Here is a 21,709-nt window from a genome sequence, read left to right on the forward strand (position 1 = left end):
CTTTATAGTTTTATCTAATTCTATTTAAATTTGCATTCTTAGGGTATTTTGTTATCATCAAGTTTCTCTTAATTTATGGCTACAATTCTAGTAGACATAAATTGGGGGAGATAGTTGTAAATATGTTGTGAACTTGATGATTTTATTAACAAAACAACTTAGTAGATTTAACTTAGTGAAAAATGTAGCACTCGATGGATAAGGAATATAGTCCCGACGGATGACTCAATATAGTCCCGACGGATGATGATTTATTATCCATCGAGTGAGTAGCTTATGTAACAATAAGTCATGTAGCACATTTCTGTACACCTTGTTTAGATTCTGTAGTAGCATATAAGTCATGTTGACTTTAATTAGATATGCAGAATAGGTTGATTAATTATACATAGATGATGTCTTATAATTCTGCATAAATGAAATGAAGTCAAGTGCCAAATAGCTACCCGACGGATAATCAACAATGCTACTCGACGGATGATCAACAAGGCAACCCGACGGATGATCATGTACCCGACGGATAATCAATTCAAACATCTGTTGACAGTGACAACCCAGTCACATGCGTCGAGTGTATGGAAAAGGAATGTGGAAGCCTATTCAACTGGGTTTTTGAGAACAAAGAAGCATTGCCATTTCCATGCTATTATGAAGATATTCAAAGATGTTGGAATAGAGTAATGAAGTAGCATAGTATTAGGCTTGATAGGTTTTGTTTTATTATCTTGTCTTATTACTATGTAATCTTGTTGATATATAAACCAAGAGTAGCAATTAGAACAACAAGAAGACTAAGCAAGTAAATTCTCAGAGAAACATTTATAAGCTGTATTCTTAGCATTTCTCTGTAAGTTTAGTTGTTCTTATTGTGTAAGCAGCTGTGAGCTATTCAAGCTTCACATAGTTCTCTCGATATATATATATATATATATCTGGTGGATACTTTCTAATCCCCCAGAAAGTTTTAAAAACTTCTGTTTTTTATTACTTTGTGTTTTGATTCATATTTAACTTGTTATTCCGCAGTTTGCAAATCAAAACACTGTCATATATATCTTAAGTTAGAACATTTTATATTTCTGAAAAAGGTTCAAGAATTCCATTCAACCCCTCTTCTGTAATTCTTGTTGCATTGTTAGGGAATAACAATTGGTATCAGAGCAAGCTCTTGAAGAACAAAGAGTGTAAAGATCACAACAAACAGCAAGATGAACAAAAAGGATGTTGGAGTCAAGATTCCTTTTTTGGACAAAGATAATTACCATCACTAGAAGGTAAAGATGCATCTTCATTTACTTTTTCCAGATGAGGCCTATTTAGATTGCATAGAGAGACGCCCTCATATACCAATGAGAGCTACAACTGGAAATGAGCCATCAGTTCCCAAGCCAAGGCACGAGTGGTCAGATCCTGATATTGAACAAGTCAGGAAAGACAAGAAGGCCATGAATATTCTGTTCAATGGAGTTGATGGTGACATGTTTGACAACATCATTAATTACAAAACTGCCAAGGAAGTTTGGGATACAATACAGATTATCTGTGATGGCACTGAACAAGTTAGGGAAAATAAGATGCACCTGCTAATTCAGCAATATGAGCACTTTCATAGTGAAGATAATGAGTCTCTCACTGACACTTTTAGTAGATTTCAAAAACTACTAAATGCTCTGAAGTTGGGTGGAAGAGTCTATCAGACAAAAGACCCCAATCTTAAGTTCCTTAGATCTCTTCCAAAGGAATGGAAACCAACAGTCTCATTGAGAAACTCTCAAGATTACAAGGAATTTACTTTGGAGAGACTGTATGGCATCCTGAAACCTTATGAGCTTGAAATAGAGCAAGATGAGAGGATGGAGAGAGGAAAGAAGAAAGGAGGGTCCATTGCACTGGTTTCTGAGTTAGAGAAAGAGAAGGAGATGAAGATAGAAGCTGTTGAGTCAACTTCAAAGGTTTGTGAAAACAAGGGCAAGGGGCTGGTAGCAGAAAATGAAGATTCTTTGAGCCAGATGATATGGATGACATTGATGAACATCTAGCATTTCTTTCCAGAAGATTTTCCAAGCTCAAGTTCAAGAAGAACTTTGGAGCAGCTAAGCCAAATAGAAACATGGTGGATAAAATTAAGAATTGAGTGTAAAATTGCTAAGGATGAATTAACTAAGTCCTTGAAGAAAGAAGAGATCTTGAAGAAGCAGCTTGAATGAGAACAGCAGGTGATTAAGGCATGGAAAACATCAAGAGATGTTCATGCTCAAATCACCAATGTTCAAGGTATTGAGTCCTTTTGATATGCATCCTGGAAGGAGAATAAGGAGAAGATGGAATCCAATTTGGTTGAAGGATTGCTAACGGATGTGGACTGGACGGATGATGAGAGCCATCCGTTGGATAATCAAAATGATTATCCGTCAAGTGACATAAACCCTCATCCGTCGGCTGTGAGCAAACCTGTGAGTAAAGCCAAACCTGCCAAGTTAAATGAAAAGTATGTATGAGTTTCCAAAAACTTCATTTCAGGAGAATCTAGTCAAGTGGAGAAGGAGAAGAAAGTGAATGTTGGTCATCTTTCTATCAAGCAATTAAATGACAGACTAGAAAAGATTGAGGTTAAAACAGCGGCTAAAAAGAAAAACAATAGAAATGGTAAAGTAGGGATTAACAAGCATAACAACTACACACCTGATAAGTATGCTCCAAGAAAAATTTGTGTTAAGTGTGGTAGTGTAAATCATCTGTCTGTTTATTACAAAACTTCCATGCCTACTTCCATATCTGTGCCACCTCCTTTTCCCAACATAAATGTCATGACTTCTATGCCTATAAATGCTATGTCTACACAGAATATGAACGCACAATTTGCTAATATGCCATTTGCACCTAATCCTTATTATGCTGGAATAACATGTTTACTAATAGCATGTCATTTCCTGTTAATCAAAATGTGCATGATAATTCTGTTTTAATGAATGGTTTCAAAGGTCCAACTCAAATGGGATCAAACCTAAGAAACATAAAAAGAAAGCTAACAAGGCAGGACCTAAGGAAACTTGGGTACCAAAATCAACTTGATTTGATTTTAATGTGTGCAGGGAAACAGAAAGAATCTATGGTACTTGGATAGTGGTTGTTAAAGACACATGACTGGTGATTCTACCCTGCTCACTGAGTTCAAGGAGAGAGCTGGCCCAAGTATTACTTTTAGAGATGACATCAAGGGTTATACTCTGGGATATGGCTTGATTTCAAAGGACAATGTCATCATTGAGGAGGTTGCCTTAGTGGATGGTCTCAAGCATAATTTGTTGAGTATCAGCCAACTGTGTGATAAAGGCAATTCAGTAATCTTCACCTCAGAAGCCTGTATTATGGCAAACAAGAGGAGCAATAAAGTGGTTATCACTGGAGTGAAAAAAGGAAATGTGTACTTAGCTAACTTCAACTCATCAAATGCAGAATATGTTACTTGTCTTCTCAGTAAAGCAAGTCAAGATGAAAGGTGGCTATGGCATAAGAAGCTATCCTATCTAAACTTCAAGACCATGAATGAACTTGTAAAGAAAGAACTGGTTAGAGGCATTCCTCAAGTGGAGTATTCTAAGGATGGACTGTGTGGTGCTTGCCAAAAGGGAAAGCAAATTAAAGTATCATTCAGAAAGAAGCTTGATTCAACAATTGAAGAACCTTTGCAACTGCTACAAATGGATTTGTTTGGACCAGTCAATGTGTTGTCCATCTCAAGGAAAAGATTTTTCCTAGTAATTGTAGATGATTTCTCAAAGTTCTCTTGGACGTATTTCCTTAAGTCCAAAGATGAGGCTAGTGTAATCATCATCAATCACATAAGGCAAGTCAACAATCATCCTGATTTCAAAGTTAGAAGAATCAGGAGTGACAATGGAACTGAGTTCAAGAATTCTGTCATGAGAGCATTTTGTGAACAAAATGGGATTTTGCATGAGTTTTCAGCAGCAAGAACTCCAAAACAAAATGGAGTAGTAGAAAGAAAGAACAGATCACTAATTGAAGCTGCAAGGACAATGCTTGAAGAATCTAAGTTACCAACATATTTCTGGGCTGAATTTGTGAATACTGCATGTTATACTTAGAATATTTCTCTGGTTAATCAAGCAAAATGCATGACTCCCTACCAATTGTTCAAGAATAAGAAACCAACTTTAAATTTTCTTCATGTCTTTGGCTGTAAATATTATATCTTGAGAAATCAAATTGATCAGAATGGGAAGTTTGATGCTAAACCAGATGAAGGAATTTTTGTTGCATATGCTATTGGTAAAGCATATAGAGTCTACAATTTAAGAACCAATATTGTTGTGGAATCAATACATGTTATGTTTGATGAAAAAAAGATTGAAGGTCTACAAGATGGAGATTACCATGAGAGTCTTAAATTTGACAATGTGGAGATGGTTAATGATGACAGTGATGATGAAAGTGATCAAGAAACAGTATCAAAGGATAATGCATAAAAGCCTACCACCAATGAAGCACAAAATTCAACTTCTGTCGAGTTGCAAAATGCTTCATCTGTCGGGAGACAATCTGCTTTATCTGTCGGGAGATAACTAACTTCATCCGTCGGTACTCAAAATTCACCATCCGTCGGGTCATCAAAAGAAGTTGAAAGTCAGAATAGATCATTTACAGAAAGTTCCCCTTTCTCAAATCAAAGATCCATAAACTCAGGGGGGTTTCTATCAATCAAAACTCAATCACACATCAAGACAACAATGTGGCCTCTTCATCTAGAGCTAATCTACCTCAACAAAGGAAATGGACAAAGGATCACCCCTTTGAGCTCATCATTGGTGATGTATCTTCTAGAATTCAAACAAGGAGAGCAATTCACGAAGAATGTCTATATAGCAGCTTCCTCTCTAAGGAAGAACCAAAGAAGGTAGAAGAAACTTTGTTGGATCCTGATTGGATTTTAACGATGCAGGAGGAGCTAAACCAATTTGAAAGGAATAAGGTATAGAAGTTGTACCCAAGCCTAAAGGAAAGAATCCAATAGACACCAAATGGGTATTCAGAAACAAGATGGATGAAAATGGCATAGTAGTCAGGAACAAAGCTAGACTGGTTGCTAAGGGCTATTGTCAACAAGAAGGAATAGATTTTGATGAAACTTTTTCTCCTGTTGCAAGACTTGAAGCCATCAGAATCTTCTAAGCCTATGCAGCCCATGCCAATTTCAAGGTCTATCAAATGGATGTCAAAAGTGCATTTCTGAATGGAGATTTGGAGGAGGAAGTCTATGTCAGTCAGCCTCCTGGTTTTGAAGACCCAAATTTTCCAGAATATGTTTACTATCTGTTAAAATCACTTTATGGACTGAAGCAAGCACCTAGAGCCTGGTATGACACTTTGTCAAAGTTTCTTTTAGAGAATCACTTCACTAGAGGTATTGTAGACAAAACTTTATTCTTTAGAAATGTTAATGGCTCTAGTATACTTGTTCAAATTTATGTAGATGACATTATTTTTGGCTCTACAGATGAAAAACTTTGTAAAAAGTTTTCCAAATTGATGCAAAGTAAGTATGAAATGAGCATGATGGGAAAACTAACTTACTTTATTGATTTGCAAGTTAAGCAAGTTAGTGATGGAATATTTATTAGTCAAACTAAATACATTTATGATCTTTTAAAGAAGTTTGATATAATGGATTGCACATCTGCAAAAACTCCCATGGCCACTGCAACTAAGCTTGAATTAAACACTACTGAAAAGTCAGTGGATATTTCAAGTTATGGGAGCATGGTCGGCTCACTTCTGTACTTAACAACTAGTAGGCCAGATATAATGTTTGTTACATGTCTTTGTGCTAGATTTCAGGCTGATCCTAGAGAATCTCACTTAGTAGCTATAAAGAGAATTTTCAGATATCTCAAGAGAACACCAAAACTTGGCATTTGGTACCCTAGAGATTCTGGTTTTGATATAACTGGTTATTCAGATGCAGATTATGCAGGTTGTAGAATTGATAGAAAAAGTACAACAGGAACCTGTCAATTTCTAGGAAACAAGCTTGTGTCCTGGTTCAGTAAAAAGCAAAATTCAGTTTCTACTTCTACAGCTGAAGCTGAGTATATTGTCGTTGGCAGTTTTTGTGCACAGATTTTGTGGATGAGAAACCAATTGCTAAACTATGGTCTGCAAGTGAAAAGAATTCCCATTTTCTGTGATAACACAAGTGCTATTGCCCTCACTGAAAATCCAGTACAGCATTCAAGAACAAAGCACATAGACATCAAGTACCACTTCATAAGGGAACATGTAATGAATGGTACTGTGGAACTACATTTTGTTCCAAGTGAAAAGCAGATAATTGATGGAATTTTTACAGTTTATTTTAAAATGGCTATTTTGGGCCATTCTTATTGGTTGTTTTATTTTACTTTATTATTTTTTACAGTTATTTTTGAGAGAGTATAAAAGCACAATTCATTTTCACTGCTTTTCTTTTATCTATCTCAAATCATCTGCTCTAACTTCTCTCTTTCTCAAAAGCACTTACTCTCTCTCCGCAAGTTTTTACTCTCTAGCAATGACACCAGTCGTCAAGATAATGTCTCAAACTGGATTTATCTATGACACCAATTGTTGAAGAGATGTGGACGACTGCAACATACAACTCAGCTGATAAGACTATTATTTTCACTATTAAAGGTAAGGAATTCTGTGTTAATAGTGACATTGTTAAAGCATGTTTCAAAATTCCTGATAATACTGTAACTTCACCACATATAGACACTGACATTGTTAATATGCTTAACTCCATGGGCTATGCACTCTCTACTTCTAAGTTAAGTGAAATTAGGAGGTTGGTTTTTAGGAAGGAATGGAGTTATTTATGTGATGTAGTTACTAAGGTATTCTCTGGTATAATCGGTAATTTTGATTCTATCAATATCTATATGCTTAACATGCTTTACATGCTAGTTACTGATAAAATTTTCAACTTTAGTGATCTTGTCATATTTGAGTTGGGGTTTAAGTTAGGGAAGTTAAATAAGAGGGGTAAAAATGTTTACTATGCTAGATTTTTAATGATGCTTGTTAACCACCTCTCTGAGGATATTGTGCTTGAGAACCCAACCAACAAATTAGATTGTTGGGTTCAAGAAAAAAGAATCATTGCAGATTTGAACAGGGAAAACCATCACAAAGAGGTGCCACTCTTCTATTTTCCTGTTATGGAGGCACCTCGGATAAGTGAGGTAAGTTCATCTGTCTCTACTCTTCCAGTCTCACACACTTCTTTATATTCTAGTGTAGCTATGACAACTGTGTCATTGACCCAACATTTGCCTATCCAAGCTACCAAATCAAGATCTTACAGTTTAGGGTTTGGAACAGCCCAATACTATTAACTATTACAACCTGATTTCAATATCGAGTCCTCACACAAAACGATCACTAATATACATGAGCTCGAACCTACGAATCAGCATTACAATTTTTACGCGTGGTCTGCTTGAATCTAACCATATCTGCTAGCTGAAAAGTCAGGGTGAAAGCAAGTAGTGAGCCAAATGCTCAACAAGTGCTATAATATACATAAACAAAATAAAATAACAATGGAAATGAAAGATTCAACCATTTATTTACAAGAGATAAACTTTCAGGGTGATGGCATCTTTTATTTGTAACAAAACAATTAGAAACCATTTATTTATCAAAACCATTTTATGACGCTATGGATTACAGCCAGTGATCAGTCGCGAAGTAATCCCGAACCTCGCTGGGTTCTAGAACATTAATGGGATCCCTAGGCAACCTTTAAGCCTATAATTTAAAAGCGGAAAAGACTTGCGTCTCAGTCCAGATCCACTATCTAAAGAAAACATTTGTCCCCCTTTGGGACTGAAAATCCACTTTTAACTTTTTATTTTAAAAACTGATGCCAAGAGACGGTTAATTTCTTAAACAATGAACGTCTTTATCAAGGGTTCTAGATCAACTTCGAAGCACATGGAATAGGTTCAATAAACTTTAAGGCCATGATCAATTAGACTGATAATATGTTGAATGGAATTGCAAAGTTTCTATTCACAGGGGATTTGGTATTGTGGTTTAACAGAGTTATTGGATAGTATAAAGGAACTAAGTCAAACTAGATTCAATGTAGTGGTTCCAGATAAGACATAGGGAATTTAAAATATAAAGAAGGTAAGCATCAGTTCAAAGTATAAAGAGTATCATGGTTTAGGGGTAAGAATAGTGTTATCAAGCAATCATGAACAACCTTAAGGAATAACTGACTTTTAGGTGTCAAGATAAGGTTACTGAATACCACTTATACATGGTTAAGCACCACAATTATTTTGGTATACTAGCATGGTATGACTTTTGAATTACTTGCATAACAATCTCCAAGTAAAGTTAAACTACTTGCAATAGATACTTGAGGGTTCATGGCATTTGCATGCAATACGAAAGATAGATTTGAAACCATTTAGGTCATGTATACATGTATATCAAGGTGAATTAAAATACTCGCATCATATATAAAAGTTAGGTTAACACACACTTGCAGTGTAAACATAAAAAGATAGGTTGAAACACTTGCCTTGAGAAAGGCTTGACCTGACTGGCAGGTGGGAGCAACTGGGAGCTCTACTCGACTTTAATGGCAAGTTTACCCTCATCTGGAGAGCCTGCATAAAATAATAATAATATCATTATAATATATTCTCACCAACTCAACCTATTTATAAACCGGAAGTAAGCACATTGGCACTTAGGCCTATATACACATACATGCTTACAATTATCTTATAAGCATACTAAATCACATAGCCACATATGCTCACATAACACATTTAAATATATAATAATACATCAACACACTATATTGCATTACTAAGCTTGGATGATCTCACTCCACTTACTCAAGTCGCTTAGTTATGCTAAACTAGTCAAAACTCCTAATATTGACCTCGAAACTCAAAGTGCCTTTTCTAAACCATCAAGTTCCTATTGACCCTGACCTAGGCCTCACTCATAAGTGCTCTAAAACTAAATGTTAAGTGAATGTCCAATATTCCCCTATATTCTGGACAGAAAAGTGTCCTGATTTGAACTAACTTGTGACACATGATCCTAACTCAATTCCTATGAACTATGGCTGGAAAAACACCTAAGACACTCCCTCTAACTAGGGCCAACAAAGGCCTAGTGAGGTCCTACCCATGACATGGTCAAAACTCCCCATTTCTAGGTTGCCGTAAAACTGTCCCCTGCTGGACAACTTTAGTATTTTCACTCGTGCACCTAACCAAACAACCTACAAACCTTTAACAATCACCTAAATTATGAAGTATGCCCCTAGTACTAGTTTCGGGTGACTTGGGCCTCAAAGTGCATTACAATGACAAGGTCAAATCTCACTCTAAACCTCATGGGACCAAACTGAAATTCTGCAGAATCTAATGTACCCCTTTCCACCATGTTTCCTACTTGACAAACCAAACCAAACATCAATAAAAACCCAACCCAAACCTCAACCAAGGAAACCTACTTAACTAACACTCCCACGCACAATATTGGCTTAGTGGAGATCATCCTTACCTGGAGTGCAATATAGCAATACAAGAGTCAAAATAATATACTAATTACAAGTCATCTCAATTTCGAAAATAACAACTTAAATCCTCCATATATATACGAATCAAGAACACATAACAATGGGCACATCTCAAAATTAATATCCTAACTTAACTAAAATTAGAGATTATTAACAAAAATTAATCCAAGTAATCAAGAACTTTCGAAAATCATGGGTTGAACCTATGCATGCATGCTTTCGAACTTACAAGCCAAAAACAATATGCTTTCCATATAAATTTCATCATAGAATTAACATGAAAGCCTAGTATTAACCATAACTAATGTCATCACTTAGAATTCAAAGAGTTTTATCAAGTTTTTATTTCCAAAACCAAGCTATTATCACATAAACACAAAAAATCAACAAGGCAACAAGAACACCATCCACTCGGCTCCTAACAAGTCATGGACGAATGGATTAGGGTGAAAATAACATTTGCATGAGTGTGACACACTCATGTCTATCCATTCTTAACCGTATGATAAATTATCTCATGGTGAAAGCCTTAGATTCACAAGAATCAAGGGTGTTCACTTTGAGTTTAACAAAACACTACCATGCAAGATCAAAACATAGATTTTTCTACCTAAACTCTTTGGATTATTAAAGAATAAGATATGAGAAGTAAGATTACTTAGATGGAAGATGGATGTTTCAATGAAAAATGAAGAAAAAGGGGGGTGGAGTGGAGTGAAGTGAGTGTGATTATGACAACTTGTACTTGATTTTTATGGTTTTGATTTCACTAGAAAGTGAGTGGAAATGAGAATTGACAAGAGTAACCCTCAAGCAAGCTTGTGTCATTTTGCATGCAAGGATAAAATAGTAATTTGGCTAGTAAAGTAGTAGTTAGTGGGGTTGGAATTTCCAAGTTTTCCCTTAACTTGTGTTTGGGAGCAAAATGCATGCATGGGCAAGTAAGTAAATTGCAAATTAAAAATCAACTAATTTATATAAAACAATTGCTATAAAAAATAAATGCACTTCCATAAATCACAAAATAAATATTATAAAATAGCCTATAATTTTAGAAATTTAATGATTTAAAATTTGAAAATTTGTTGTTAAAAGATTTTAAAAATCGATTATTCATATAGAATGAAATACTTTTGATTATCATTTAAAAATACTAAATAATAAGATTTTCCTTTCAAATTTTTTTATATAAACTAATATATTAAACACTTAATTTATAGGCACTCAACATATAGATCATCCACATTTATAATTCAACATAATTTAAATCTCAATTATAAACACACAATTATATATAGATAAGGTTTAGAAATACTGGTCGTAACAAACAACAGTTGTTTATTCTATTTCAATTATAAGACTTGTAATGTTGCATAATTAGTTAACAATTTATATGTTCTAAGATGACTCAAATCAAACAGTAGCTCTAGCATTGTCATTTAAGCCATATTAATGAGAAATGTGTATCTGGATTACATATAGATGGATACTTGGATAAGTTTGATTTGGAATCATACAAAAGATACGAACCTTATCTCATTGGCAAAATGACTAAGGCTTATTTTACTAATGACTTTAATAGATATGGATATGTATATCTTATCAAGAACAAATCCGATTCTTTTGAAATGTTCAAAGAATATAAGTCTGAATTGTATCACAACTTAATCCTTCTGGAACACCTCAATAGATTAGAGATTCTGAGAGGAGAAATCATACCTTGTTGGAAATGGTGCGATCGATGACGAGTCAAGCGGATCTTCCAATATGTTTCTGGGGTTATGCTCTAGAAACGGCTGTATACACATTTAACGGAGTTCCGACAAAAGCGGTTCAAAAGACTACATATGAGATATGGACTGATAAACATCATACCATATCATTTATAAATATTTGAGGACGTGAAACGTTTGTAAAATGTTTAGCCTCTGACAAGCTTGAACCAAAATTAGATAGATGTTATTTTGTGGGATACCCAAGTGAGACTAGGGTATAGTTTTTATAATCCTTCCTAGAACAAAGTGTTTGTTGCTCGGATGCTGTATTTCTTGAGGGAGCACTACTTTTTAAGAAAATCAGTGGGAGGACAATACATCTCGGTGAAGATCGAGAACCAAATGATAACATTGAACTAGAGTTGGAACAAGATCATGATGTATATCAAAATGTTGAAATTAATCATGTTCAGGAAACACAGTGTTGGACCAGGACAAGACGGCCCAAAGGAATCATAGTTAGAATAATTATGAAACATTATGTAAAGCCCAAGAAGGCCCAATTTGTAAGATAAAGCCCATTTGGGACTTGGTATGACAACAACCTCATTGAAAGAGGTTGGCAAATTAAGCAAAGAGATCATCTCCTAAAACTATAGTTTAATAATAATAATATTGTTGGCACATCATTTGGCGCTAGAAGGAGCTTTGCTTTAACAATCCAGCCAGAAAATAATTGTAGAAGAGATTGATCCGGGAACAGCCGGACCAACACAAGTGAAAGAATTGACGGCAGAACCTGCCGCCGATGCCTCGGCCTTCGATGGCTGTGAGTTTCCGAAGCAGTCGGCATTAAATCCAAAATGTTTGTTTCCTCCACCTGAAAGCCTTCTTGAGGATCAACCGGAGAGCTGGAAAAATACACGTCAAAGAGACAAAAAGAGAAAATCCGTGTCAGATCAGCGTTTTAGAATACAAACCTCCAGAGGAAAAAAAGTTCTTTCATGCGACATGCGACTGCATTTAGAAAAGAAAGAAAAGCTAAGAGTTCAAAACCAAGAATGGCTTTCTTTGGCCACTCTCAGACCCGTTGGAATTTCTCAACTCATTCGACGGACGAATGGCTTTCTTTGGCCACTCTGAAATTGCCCGTTGTCAGTTTTTCTCTACATTCCTTCAAGGCACAGCACTCCGATGGTATAGCAATTTGCCACCTTGATCCATTGATTCATGGGCAACCTTAAAAAGCAAATTCCAAGCCCGGTTCTCCAGTAATTATAAAGGCATTAAGGTCACAACATCTTTAATGACAATGCATCAGTGCTCAGGTGAGAGCCTTCGCAGCTTTTTAACCCAATTTAGGGAAGAGATCGCCGAGATTCCAGATTTAATTGAACAAATGGCCATCAACTTCTTAACGGAAGACATCGATAAGTCACGACATGGATTACTCCTAGAAGAAATTTTTGAAAAAAGGCCAAAAACTCTCCAAGCAGCATTCCAAATTATTGAACATCGTATGATGCTACAAGAAGCAGTAAGTTGCATTCAGTCACCACGATGCTCTTCAAGGCACGAACGTCGTCGTAGTTATAGCCCACGATCCCCCGCGCGAGAAAGACGCCGTGAGCGTCGTCGATCACCTCCACCGTGTATGGATGATCGATTTTCGAGGGATAGAAGGGAAAGGGACTGGTAACCCCACACTCGACCAGAAAAAGAAATCACTAAATTGAACACAGAGAAAACGAACAATTCTGGCAGTTCTAAAAACAGAACCGGACTACAGACCACCGAGGCCCATGAAAGCCGGGAGACCCCCCAGTTCCAGATATTGTGAGTATCATGAAGATACCGGTCACACCACAGAATAATGCTTTCAACTTAGCAACCTCATAGAAGGAAAGATTTGTTGAGGATAGTTGGTACATTATGTACAACAAGAGGATAATCCTAGACATCATCATCGAGATCAAGACGATCGGGTCATCGACGTCATATTCGGGGGAGCAGCTTCTGGAGGATTCTCTCACAACTCCAGGAAAGCATACGCTCGAGAAGTCTTCAATGTCAATCCTCCGACAGTTAAACGCCCTCGCGCGAACCTGACCCCAGTCATTTCCTTCTCCGATGATGATTATCATCCGGGTCTCATCGAGGGTCATCAAGATGCTCTTGTCATCACAACCTGAGTAGGAAATAATACTGTGAAAAAGATGCTCGTTGACAACGGAAGTTCTGTCGATGTCCTTTACCACCATACCTTTTCATGAATGGACATCGGGGATCGACGGCTCGAGAACTCTCGAACGCCGTTGTACGGATTTACTGGAAATGAGGTCCATGTGGTAGGAACCATTGATATGCCAGTTCTCTTTGGCTCACCACCTTGTCAGGTTTGGAAAGTCGTTAAGTTTCATGTGATCAGTGCTTCTTCCAGCTTTAATGCCATTTTGGGTCGCACTACTATCACAGCCCTAAAGGCAATAACTTCAATCTCCCATTTGAAGATGAAATTTCCCACGGACTTCGGGGTCGGAGAAATGATTGGAGATCAAACAACCGCGAGACAATGTTACCTGACAACAGTTTCCCCAAGAAAAAAAGGGGAAGAAGATCTAGAAGTCAACCAGGTACTCGAGATTGACCCCCGTAACTCAATTGAATCTACAAACCAGAATTCATGTTTCCCTGCAGAAGAAACAGAAGATATCAAAGTGGTCGTTGGCAACCCATCAAAGACAACCAAGGTGGGAAAAGGACTCCCTGAACATTTGAAACGAGATATCATTGCCCTTGTTAGAGAATTCGCTGATATTTTCGCCTGGGACCCGAAGGATATGCCAGGAATCCCCGAGGTTGTCGCACGCCACTCTCTCCACATCAACAAAAACGTTATTCCAATACGACAGAAGCGTCGAATATTCTCCGATGAAAAAAGGTCAGCTATCGAGCAAGAAATTGACCGACTCCTCGAAGCTAAATTCATCGAGCCCGTTCAGTTCCCCACATGGATCTCTAATGTCGTTTTAGTCAAGAAACACAATGGAAAATGACGAATGTGTGTCGATTATTCGGACGTTAATAAAGCATGCCCCAAAGACTTTTACCCACTTCCAAACATCGATCAGTTGATCGATTCTACAGCAGGAAATGAACTCCTCTCCTTTATGGACGCGTTTTCAGGGTACAACCAGATAAAAATGGATTCTCGATTGGGAAAAAATGGCATTCATTACTCATAGAGGAGTCTTCGGGTATCGAGTCATGCCTTTTGGAATGATTAATGTTGGCGCAACCTTCCAGCAGATGATGGACACAAGCTTTGGCTCGCAAATAGGAAAAAACATGTTAATCTATGTCGACGACATGATAGCCAAGTCCAAACTCGCTGCTAACCACTCACTTGACCTTTGTGAAACTTTTGAAAAAGCCCGGAAACATAACTTGCGTCTCAACCCTAACAAATGCTCATTCGGGCTTACGTCCGGCAAGTTCCTGGGATTTCTGATCACACAGCGAGGCATCGAGGCCGACCCCGCACAGACAAAAGCCATCCTAAAAATGGAGGATCCAAAATCCATCAAAGACTTGCAAAAGTTAACAGGGTGCATAGCAGCACTTCGAAGATTTATCCCCCAATCGTCCAAAAGATGTCTTCCTTTCTTCGCCACCATAAAAAAGGCTTCAGTGTCAACACCATATGAATGGAATGATGAGTTCAAATCCAGCTTCTCAGAACTTAAAACATTTTTAACAAACCCTCCCATTCTCACTAGGACAATCCCAGGCGAAGCTCTTCGCATTTATCTGTCGGCATCCGATGAAACAGTTGCAGCCATCCTGGTTCAACTCGATGAAGGAAGAGAAGTCCCCGTGTACTACATTAGTCACTCACTGCGGGACGCTGAAACTCGATACCCTCAGGTCAAAAAGCTCGTGTATTCCTTGGTCATTGCAAGCAGAAAGCTTCGACATTATTTCCAAGCAAGGGAAATACATGTGTTGACAAATGCTCCACTCAAAAGAATCTTGCACAAACCTGATATGACAGGAAGACTCGCCGCATGGACCATCGAATTAAGTCAATTCTACATCGAATATAAACCACGAATAGCTATAAGGGCTCAGGTCCTCTCAGATTTTGTGGCAGAATGCCAATTCAAGACCAAAGGGTCAGACCTCGAGGAAATCCAGCCAAGGCCGTGGCTATTGTTTGTTGACAGATCATCGACCTCAAGTTCTGGCGGCGCAGGGATAATTCTTATCAGCCCGAAAGGATTTAAAGTCCAACAGACCCTTAAGTTCTAATTTCAAGCAACAAATAACATGGCCGAATACGAGGCATTAATTGCGGGATTAAAATTAGCAACGGACCTCGAGGTAGATATCATCGACATATTTGGCGATTCCCAGCTGGTGGCTAAGCAAATAAGCGGAGAGTTTAAGACCCACAATGAAAGCATGGCCAAATACCTTGCAATGACACAAGAGCTGCTCAAAAAGTTCTCCTCCTGGAAACTGTCAAATATGGATAGAACAGAAAATCAATGGGCGGATTCCCTTGCCAAGCTAGCCTCATCCAATCTGAAATTGAACCTCGACCAAGTATATGTTGACAGCCTGAAATCCCCCGCTATCGACATGGTGATGGTCCACAATATTCAAAGCAATCCTGACTGGCGAAGCCCTATCCTTGAGTATATCCTAGAAAACAAACTTCCCACGAAAAATAGTGAAGCCCGCGCTATCATGTTTAAAGCAAGAAATTATTGCATGATCGGTTCAGTGTTATATCGACGTGCTTTAACTGAACCACTTCTCCGATGTTTAAGCCCAGAAGAGGCCGATCAAGCAATTCTCGAGGTTTACACGGGGATATGTGGCGAACATCTCGGGGGAAAGAACCTAGCTCTTAAAATCATGAGACAGGGATGTATTGGCCCACACTCCGAAAAGATTGTGAGGGTTACGTGCGTAAATGTCAGGCATGCCAGCGACATGGGAACGTGAGTCATCGACCCATAACGGAGCTCAACTCGATTCTCGCTCCTTGCCCTTTCTATCAATGTGGAGTCGATATCGTGGAACCTTTTCCCAAGTCTAGAGGTCAGTGTCTATACATCGTGGTTGCAGTCGACTACGCGACGAAATGGGTCGAGGCAAAACCTCTCTCAAAGATCAGAGAAAAAGAGATGATTGAATTTTTTATGGAATATGTGGTATTTCGATTTGGAGTTCCAAGGATTTTAGTTTCAGATAACGGGACGTAATTCGTTGGCGCACAATTGCAGAAAGTTTTAAGTGACTTGAAAATCCAACATATCAAAGCATCAGTTGCATACCCACAAGCCAATGGCCTTGCAGAAGTAACAAACATAACCATCTTGCAAGGATTAAAGAAAAGGATTGAAGAAATTCCTCGATGTTGGGTTGATGAGCTCCTTAATTTGTCGTGGTCCTACAGAACAACTCCTCGAAGTGCAACAGGAGAAACTCTTTTCCGCCTCGCGTACAGGGTTGATGCCGTTTTTCCCGTCGATGTCAGTCTGATTTCCCCTAGGATCGAGGTCTTTGATCCGTCTCTCGCAGCTGAAGGATTACGTTTTCACAATGACTTACTTGAAGAAACAAGAGAGGAATCTAGACTTCGCATGATCGCTCAACAGGAGAAGATGGCAAGGTACTTCAACAAGAAAGTTAAAAATAGGCGGTTTGAAGTGGGAGACCTTGTCCTTCGAGACTCCGCCGCATCACAGCCAACAATCACAGGAAAATTTAAACCAACATGGGAAGGCCCATACAAGGTATCGAAGGTCGTCAGCGCAGGAACCTATGAGCTCTCGTATCTCAATGGTCAACCAATTAAGAATACCTGGAATGGAATCCACCTCAAGAAATTCTACCAATAATTAATTCTCTATGTAATGATTAAAAGTTCGAGGGCGCAAGGCCCTACCAAAAACCAACCCTCGATGCAATGAGGGCCATTTTGAGATCCCCATCGAGGGAATTTAAGTTATGAAAGCTATAAGTTATTTGGCGAAAATATCACAGTTCGTTCCCTGTTAAAAAAACTAACTAAAGGAAATATAGCCAAATGAAATACAAGCGGTCCGAATACCTTACAATTAAAAGTTCCCATAAAGAATATCTAATTAAGCATATAATTAAACATCATAAAAATATCTAAGGCCAAAAAGGCCTCATTCAGAATACGGCGAATAGCGTAGCATCAATTACGGAGCATTATCTTAAAACAACAGAGACTTAAAATCCAAATCCATACATCATTTCACGGGGCATTCCCCACCTTCAAGACTTCTTAGTTGGATCATCACGCTGTGAGGCAGCGAGGTCGACAATATAGTCTTCGAAGGAATGGGTCATGGTATCGTACCCCGCTCCCTACATCCGGGCAAAACAATGCCCATAGTCGTCTCCAAGAGCATTCGTGATATCCTCGATGCCTTTCTCCACTTACGCCTTTAAGCTGGAATTCTCCTCAATGATTAAACGGTAAGAAGAATCCATCCCCTCAACATGACGCTCCAAACCCTCGCACTTTCCCTTCAACTCATCTCGCTCCTTCTCTACCTCAGAAAGCCTCCTCTCGAGCTCCGAGACTGTGGCATTCAGCGACTACTTCTCAACTTCAATCTCACCCACTTTTTTCGACAACGCGGTATTATCCGTCTTCAAATCCGACGATCTTTTTTCCAATCTTGAATAACTTGCCATAAGTTTTTTCCTCTCAACCCTGAGAGAACTCATCTCCACCTCCAATCTCTTACAAGCCGCATCATTACCATCAGTGCAAAATTCTTCCACAATATGCATAAAATCTGCGAGGAACTGTCACAAACCACAAATCAAAGTAAAAAAAAAATATAATAATAATAGAGAAGAAAAGAAAAGATACATAAATATATAGATACACGAAAATAAAATTCACATACCCTCCCGGCTCGACTCTTACACCTGTCGGCAAGGTCATCCCGACGCCGGCCATCGAAGGCAATCGAGTCTTGGGGAAGATGAAACAGATTAAAAGCCTTTAGCGGCACTGTTGTCCCTCCGGTCCAGCGTTCGTGGGGTTGAATCTCGACCCTCATTGGTTCCTTCTTAGATCGAGGCTCACCAGGGTTAGACGCAAAAACCCTACTGTTGACCAAAGTAAGGGTCTTATTCACCCCACTGCCTCCCGCGGCTAGCTCGACAAAATCTCCTCATCCTAAGTTACCACCATCTACCTCATGACGCCCTCTCTTCCGAGGATTTAAATCCCCCGCATCGACATCAATCGCAACCTCCTCAGGAATCTCCACAACTTTGTTTCCCTGCTCATCTAATAACTCAATGGACACAGAGTGCCCAGCACCAGAAGCCGCGACCCTAGAGGTACCAGCACATGCTCCATCAGTATTCTTCCTCGACGAACGCTGAATGAGCAACATCATGGCCTTATCCATCTCCTTTCTCACTCCGTTATCCAAAATCTTTTACAAAGAAGCCCCAGCCACTAAAACAAAACAAAAAGGAAGGAAAGAGTCAGCACATAATAAAAAAAAAGGAAGAAAGGGGGGAGACAGACAGTAAATGTAAAATACATATGAAAAAGTAATTAATCTATTGAAAATCCCCTCTTACAATCATGCATTTCTAAAAAATCGGGCTCGTTTAGCTGAAGATGTGTGTACATCGACCTCAATCCATGAAACTCATTCAGATACCTCGCGTCATACTTCTCTAGGTTATTTAAGTAATCGATGGTAAGCTGGCTCACTTTACCACACGGTTTCACAAACTCTAAATCAGGCCCCCCAAAATACAACCACCTAGCATGATATCCAGAATTGGAAGATCGAACACTGACAATTTGAACCCTCTTATAAGGACAATCAAAATAAACTTGTCCATCGTGATACCTAACTGCATATATCGAAAAGAAGAGTTTAAAAGAAGGAGTTCTATTCCTATCACAGCAAAGAGCGACGAATCCACTAAGTTGAGCAATGGAGTTGGGCGTCAACTGACTAACCCCACATCCAATACCCTCGAACATCGCCAGGAAAAAAGGATGCATAGGCAACCAAAGTCTGAAGTGGAAAAATATCATCGTTATCCCATGCATCCCAAATTCCGGCATTATCCACACTCGTTCATCCGCTGTCGGCACTCGATATCGATACCCATTCGCCAAATCAACATACGACTTTATCTTGTCAATTGGAGGGTCCTTGGTAATATAATGACTCGGGTAGTTTAAACTCGTCCTTTCCTCGAACTCCTGCCTACCTAATCGAAGACTATCATCAACAACCTGTCGTCTCTTCTCTAAGGTCCCGGGACTCGGGGGAGGCGAGGGAAGAGACCCAATAGGGACATTCCCCAAGAACTCGTCCTCGTTCATGAAATCGAAGGACCCACACTGTTCTAAATCTGGAATCTCTAGATTATTCAAATTTAGAAAGGACTCGTGATCACCCTCCTCGAGAGGTCGCTTACCGGGGTCTCGATCAGAAACAGTACGGATAGATGACGAACTAGACTGATCCATTAAGTGATTGTAATTGAATAAACTAAATCAAGAGAGGCAAGATGCAAAAGAGAAAGTAGCAAAAGATAATATAGAGGGTGGAAGATGACTTACAGACGGTTACGGCAGAGGTCGAGAGTTTAAGATGAAATAAGAGGTGATCTGGCCAGCCGCCTCCCCTTTTTGTTAACTGAAATGGAAGTCGAACAGCCAAGGCTCCAATGTCCAAGCAGTAGTCCCCAGAAAATAAAAACCAAAATATTTATACGTTTCAAAAAAAAAGAAAGAAGAAGAAGAAGAAAAGAAATAAAGTTCAAATATAACAATATGCACAACACAGGCGCTCCTATCTCAATACCCTTGTCTTTTTATTTTTATTTTTATTTCACTAACATTAATCATCCCACCATTTTATTTTGTTTTATTTTCTTTTTATCGCGTTTTCCTCATTTCACTAATTCTCAAGTCCCGAAATAAAAGCGCAAATCTAAAGATAGTTGCTTGAACCAGGAGGGGGACAAATGTTGGACCAGGACAAGACGACCCAAAGGAATCATAGTTAGAATAATTATGAAACATTATGTAAAGCCCAAGAGGGCCCAATTTGTAAGATAAAGCCCATTTGGGACTTGGTATAAATAAAGGACAACAACCTCATTGAAAGAGGTTGGCAAATTAAGCAAAGAGATCATCTCCTAAAACTATAGTCTAATAATAATAATATTGTTGGCACATCACACAGGTTGTTCGTTGATCAACTAGGATTCACCATGAGCCTGAGAAGTATTATGGATTTTTCTTGACTCAAGATGGTGATGTAATGCTTACGGATAATGATGAGCCTCTGACCTACCAAGATTCTATGAATAATCCAGACTTCGAGTGAGGGCTGGAGGCCATGAAATTCGAGAAGGAATCCATGTATCAAAATAAAGTATTGACTTAGTTGATCCACCCGAAGGGGTAAAACCTATAGGGTGAAGTGGGTTTTTTAGAAGAAAATTGACATGGATGGTAAAGTACAGACCAATAAGGCGCGACTAGTGGCAAAAGGTTTTAAAGAAATTCATGGTATAGACTATGATGAGACTTTTTTAATAGTTGCTATTTTCAAGTCCATTAGGATTTTGCTAGCAATAGCTACTTACTTTGACTATTAGATTTGGCAAAGTGGATGTCAAAACCTCTTTCTTATAAGGGAGCCTTGAAGAGGAAGTATATATGATACAAGTTGATGGTTTTGTCGATCCAAAGTTTGCTAAGATGGTCCGTAAGTTGCTTTTATCTATTTATAGATTGAAGCAAACCTCAAGAAGATAGAATATTCATGTTAATGAAATAATTAAAGAGTTTGGCTTTATTCAAAATGAAGATGAACCATATGTTTACAAGAAGGTTAGTGGGAGCCATGTGAAATTCCTATTATTATATGTAGATGACATATAACAAATAGGGAATGACATACCTCCTCTACAGGCTATCAAAACTTGGTTGAGAAATAGTTTCTCAATGAAAGACTCAGATGATGCTACCTATATATTAGGGATCAAGATCTATAGAGATTGATTAAGGAGATTAATCGACCTTGGAAGAGTACATACATTGATAAAGTAGTGTATCATTTTAGGATGTAGGAGGCAAATAAATGATATGTTTCGATGTCTCATGGGATAGTGATCTCAAAGGATAATTACCCTCAATCATTAGATGATAAGGGCCGTTTGAGAAAGTTCCATATGCTTCAGCAATTGGATCTATAATGTGTGCAATGATATGTATTTATCCTGATGTTTCATATGCTTTGAGCATGACGAGCAGATACCAGTCTAATCCAGGTGAGGG

At 38.4% G+C, this 21,709-nt stretch overlaps 2 protein-coding genes across 2 annotated transcripts; both read left to right on the forward strand.

Moving 5' to 3' along the window:
* The first annotated feature begins 13,601 nt into the window (after positions 1–13,601).
* Positions 13,602–14,384, forward strand: LOC141685251 (uncharacterized). The gene has a single exon (XM_074490364.1). The coding sequence runs from the start codon at positions 13,602–13,604 to the stop codon at positions 14,382–14,384; it is 783 nt and encodes a 260-aa protein (XP_074346465.1).
* A 1,273-nt stretch (positions 14,385–15,657) lies between these two features.
* LOC141685252 (uncharacterized) lies at positions 15,658–17,240 on the forward strand. Its single transcript, XM_074490365.1, has 3 exons — positions 15,658–16,337; positions 16,436–16,550; positions 16,623–17,240. Exons 1-3 carry the CDS (start codon positions 15,658–15,660, stop codon positions 17,238–17,240), a joined length of 1,413 nt encoding a protein of 470 aa, XP_074346466.1.
* Positions 17,241–21,709: the final 4,469 nt, after the last annotated feature.

Source organism: Apium graveolens, chromosome 9, assembly GCF_009905375.1.
Source record: "Apium graveolens cultivar Ventura chromosome 9, ASM990537v1, whole genome shotgun sequence".
Classification (NCBI taxonomy): domain Eukaryota; kingdom Viridiplantae; phylum Streptophyta; class Magnoliopsida; order Apiales; family Apiaceae; genus Apium; species Apium graveolens.